This window comes from Colletotrichum navitas, assembly GCF_030913465.1.
Source record: "Colletotrichum navitas strain CBS 125086 chromosome Unknown LY79scaffold_531, whole genome shotgun sequence".
NCBI classification, from domain to species: Eukaryota; Fungi; Ascomycota; class Sordariomycetes; order Glomerellales; family Glomerellaceae; genus Colletotrichum; species Colletotrichum navitas.
The window spans coordinates 993-5,700 of NW_026851077.1; the positions used below are offsets into that span (position 1 = coordinate 993).

At 36.8% G+C, this 4,708-nt stretch overlaps 2 protein-coding genes across 2 annotated transcripts; both read left to right on the forward strand.

The window, feature by feature from the left end:
- The first annotated feature begins 430 nt into the window (after positions 1-430).
- LY79DRAFT_574355 (uncharacterized protein) lies at positions 431-1,225 on the forward strand. The gene is made up of 2 exons (XM_060559583.1): positions 431-750; positions 811-1,225. The coding sequence occupies exons 1-2, from the start codon at positions 595-597 to the stop codon at positions 952-954; spliced, it is 300 nt and encodes a 99-aa protein (XP_060406596.1). The 5' UTR covers positions 431-594; the 3' UTR covers positions 955-1,225.
- A 131-nt stretch (positions 1,226-1,356) lies between these two features.
- LY79DRAFT_531879 (CFEM domain-containing protein) lies at positions 1,357-2,991 on the forward strand (the record flags this gene model as incomplete). Its single annotated transcript, XM_060556266.1, has 8 exons — positions 1,357-1,455; positions 1,510-1,645; positions 1,706-1,887; positions 1,948-1,984; positions 2,048-2,115; positions 2,164-2,546; positions 2,609-2,676; positions 2,735-2,991. 8 exons carry the CDS (start codon positions 1,357-1,359, stop codon positions 2,989-2,991), a joined length of 1,230 nt encoding a protein of 409 aa, XP_060406597.1.
- Positions 2,992-4,708: the final 1,717 nt, after the last annotated feature.

Genomic DNA, 4,708 nt, shown 5'->3' on the forward strand with positions numbered 1-4,708 from the left:
ATTTATAAAAGCGTTTTTTAGTACTTGCCTACTCTAGGCATATAAATAATTAACTAGTAATAATTACCTCTTCTTATAGACCTTACTAATCTATAGTTTAAATAATAAAGTTAACCTTTATAGTTAACAGTAAAGTTAACTACTAATTAGTATTAGTAATACTAAGGGATAAGTTAATATAGTTAACTATATATATTAGTAGTAATTAATAAATAATAAAGGTAACTATAGTTCTTTATTATATATAAAGAAAAGAAGGATAATTATTGTAGGTTAGTTAGTTAAATAACTAACTTATTGTATATAAATCCTTAGAGAATCTATGGCCAAATATCCGAGGATTCGCCAGCAATGAGTCATTAGGGTTAACCTGATAACTCCGATATTTATCCGCGATGGTCAACATCGCAACAGAAACTTTAAGGCTGCACTTTGAATATGCGGTGTTGCAAAAGCTGCGCCGTTAATTGTGGCCACAGCCAACGCCTGATATGTATCGTGATAAATGGACGTAGCAGCCCCTCCACATTCAGTTCTTTCGTGTGCCATTCTAGCTCTATCCAGTATTGATCTTCCTTTAAACCCAAAGCGGGCATGGCTTGCCTCTGGCTGTTGGCTTCGCTCCCTTTCTTCTCGTCCCCCCTCATTCCCCTTTCCACCATAACAATTTCTTTTGTTTATTATCCATCGTTCTATAAGTGTCATTCTCAACCTCCCGGGGACAGTCACCCTTCCTACATGTTTAATAGAGTAGGTCATAAACTCAAAGGTGAAATGTTGGTCCCTAAACAACCTGACATACTCTTGTAGAGCTTACTGATTTCAAAGTGCTGGGCCTATAGTTATCTGAGAAGCAGTACTGTACTTTACGATTTAGCCGTGGCTTTCAACATATCTACCAAACGTCCAGGCTCTTTCGCGCTTGGAATATTCAACATTTCCAATCGCATCTGAAGGACCACAATGGCTTGACGCAAAGCTCAAAGCCCCAAGTTCGCATTCTTACCACATACCATACATCTCAGCTTTATTAGGTCGAGTGCCACGTACACGCCCATGTACGCAAACGGCCAACGAATGCACCGTATACGGTGAAATGATATACCAATCAATGGCGCTGATTAGGTGGCGTTGGCTGGACTTATATAGACCTTACGGTAGCTGCTTTGGAGGGAAATCAAATTTGTCCATAGGAACAACCCTGGTAATTTTCTTATATTATCCCAAGGTCCTGAATCTGCTCTCCATCCACTCTACACGGTATATAACGAAAGGTTTCCAGCTCCAACACCCTTCGCATATATAATCAATCTTTAGGCACGAGCGCGTAGGCTATCGCTAGTCACTTCTTCTACCATGGTGACTGTTCGATTTGTAACATTATTCGGTGTCTTCTTTTGTGTCTATGTGGTCGCCGCTGCAGAACTACCATACCCGGAAATCCCAAGCTGTGCGGTGAGGATGTTCTAGTCTTCTGACAGAACAAAACTGTATTAATGTTTTACATAGAGCAGTTGCGCCTCTCATGAAATCGCTTATTCCAACTGTTCTGTTACAGACCAAGACTGTCTATGTCATGACACTGCTTATGCAACCAAAGTACAGGCATGTGTTCTACAAAATTGCACAGTCAAGGAAGCGTTAGGTAAATATTACTGCATCTTCGTCCGGTTCAACGAGATGGGAAGGCTTAACCAGAGTTCAGTTGCTCGAAATCAATCATCGACAGCCTGCCGCGTGCCCATAACCGAGCCGGCCCATGTATATCAATGGTTCCCAGGGGTTCTTTTTGCTCTTCCAACGTTCTTAATGATAGGACGGCTAGCAAACAAGTGGTTGCATATCTCACCCTGGGGCTGGGACGATTCAAGCATTGTCGCCGCCTACGTATGTATCTGACTACATCTACTTCCGTCCTTAGTGAATTGTCCACTAACTCTTTACCAGCTTATCCTCGCAGCTTTCCTGCCAGCATCTGTTTTTGGTATCTCCCCCTGGTTGGCGTACTTTGGTTCTGTATCGTTCTGATTATTTTCTCTTTTTGCAGCTCTAAGAGCGGGCGCAGGCAGAGACATTTGGACACTCGACCCAGATCAGATTACAGACCTACTCCTGGTAATAATGTATATCCCCCAAGGCTTTCTACACGCTAACACTAGCCAGATTGTATACATCTTCGGATTGCTATATTTTTTCGGCCTCGCTTTTATCAAAATGTCCATCATTTTCTTGTACTTCCGGATTTTTCCTGATGAGAAATTTCGAAAAGTGCTGTGGGCCACGCAGGTGTTCAACTTGCTTCTTCTGATTTCATTTGCAGCAGGTCAACTTGCTCTTTGCCAACCCTTAAATTTTGTTTGGGTAGGCTGGACCAAAGAGTTTCCAGGCAAATGCTTCGATAGAAATGGGTTCATCATCGCTCACGGCGCTATCAACGTTGCCTTGGATTTGTGGATGCTTGCGTTGCCTCTAACACAACTTTATGGGCTGCATATGCAGCGCAGGAAAAAGCTAGGCGTGATGTTCATGTTCAGCCTCGGTGCATTGTAAGTGTAGTGCGGGGTTTTTTTTCACTGGTCATCATGAGAGCTTTGTTGACCATTTGCAGTCTTACGGCAGTCAGTGCATACCGGATCAAAGTGGTACTGGAATTTGCAACATCTCTCAATTTTTCTGGTTTGTTTCCATCGACAATCCACAAACCTTTAGACGGCACTTCTAACTATATCGCTAGCCGATTCTCTTGGAACCTCACTCTGGTCCCATATCGAACTCTGCACAGGTGTGGTTGTGGCCTGCCTACCAAGCGCGCGACAACTCTGGATGAGGGGGATCCCTAATATCGTCAGACGTACTCCGAAGACGACACCTGACGAATCACCGGAGGCTTCTCGATCTCGTGAGCCAAACGCCAAAAGCAATGTCGAAATTACGACTTTCCAAGACAACTTTGGGCGCAATTCATACACTGAAGAGACAAGGATAATATGATGATCAATGCTTAGAGAGAACTGTTGGCATATGGGTAATGCGGCCAGAGGCGGTGGGTCACGTGACACACCGCCTACTGGCAGAATCCCCACTCTTGCCCACACGCAAGGGTGCTACTACACTTATGCTCCTACTTCACCTTATTAACTAGTTAACTATTAATAACTACAAATTTAACTACCTTTTCTTAACCTTTGTAATATTATAAGATACAGGATCCTATTAATTAGCTAGTAAAAACTAATATTAATTAATAGTTAATTATTACTAATAACTAGTAATTAATAAGGCTTACTATTATAGGAGTTTACTTAGCCTACTATAACCTAGTAGACTACTAACTAAGTTAAGTATTATTAAGGCTACTTTACCTCTATAAGAAACACTATAGTGTTTATTATACTATTAAAACCTCTTTAATAAATAAGAATCTCTTTTATACTAACTATAGCGCTATTAAGAAAAGACACTTAAGTAGTAATAATTACTATTTTACTTAATTTTCTTTTTTATATTTATATTTACCTCTTTAGAAAACTATCTTTATTTACCTTATATATATAAAACTAACCTAGTACTATTTAGACTTATAAGTATAAGTTATATTAAGAAGAAAACTTATTACTTAATTACTACTATAAAAGTTATATAGTAATTACTACTAATTAACCTTAATAATTAACCTTATAATAAGTTAACCTAGTAGTACCTTGTACTCTAAGGTACTTACCTTTATAGTAAAATATATTAACTATAAGAAGTATAGCTAAGAAATCCTTTTTAATAAGTAAGACTGTTAAATAGGCTTTGTACATGCATGTACTTAGTAAAACGTAGGGGTAAATTAACTTCTTATTAGGTAACTAAACAGGTCTACTCTACTATTGTTGTATAAAGCAGTTATATACTGCTTAAGTATAACTTAAGTTATTCTAGCTAACTAAAAGGTATAATCCCCTCTTGATATAACCAAGGGCTAAATAACTAGTCTATGCCCTTTGACCTTAAATTATAAACTATTTATAGTTAACTAACTAGGTGTTATATAATTATTAGTATTAATATTCTAATATTTACCTTTCTTCTTTTATAATTGTATGCGCCCTTGCGTTAACTAATTAGATAGTCCTAATTAGTTCTTATAATAACTTTACTTTTAATAGCCTACTGTTATATATAAAGTTATCTAAACAAAAATAAACTCTAAATATACCCTTTCTAAGAGTAAATATAAGGTAATACTTACTAAGCTAATTAAATCTATTCTTTTATATATACCTTCCTGTTTAGTTATTTCTAAATAGTTACTTACTTATATAATAAGTTTTTACTTTACCTTTACTTTTTTCTTTGCTTTATATTTATGTACCTTTTTTCCCTTTACGTAATTAGTAGCCTTAACTCCTCCTATATAAATACCTCCTACCTTTTACCTTTTTTTTCTCTTTTTCTCTTTTCTTCCTTGTGCTTTTTTTAATAATAATAAATAATATATAAAACCCTACTAGTATAGTAACCTTACTACTTCCTTTTCTTTATCTCTCTTGTATATTAATTAATTAATAACTCCTTTTTCTCTCTTTTTAACTTATTAATTATCTATTACTTTATATATATCTTCTTTTCTCTATTATTATTAACTTTACTAATTTATAATAGATCCTTCTTGTATATTATAATAGCCTAGCTTAGACCTTAGCCTTTAGTTATTAGTTCC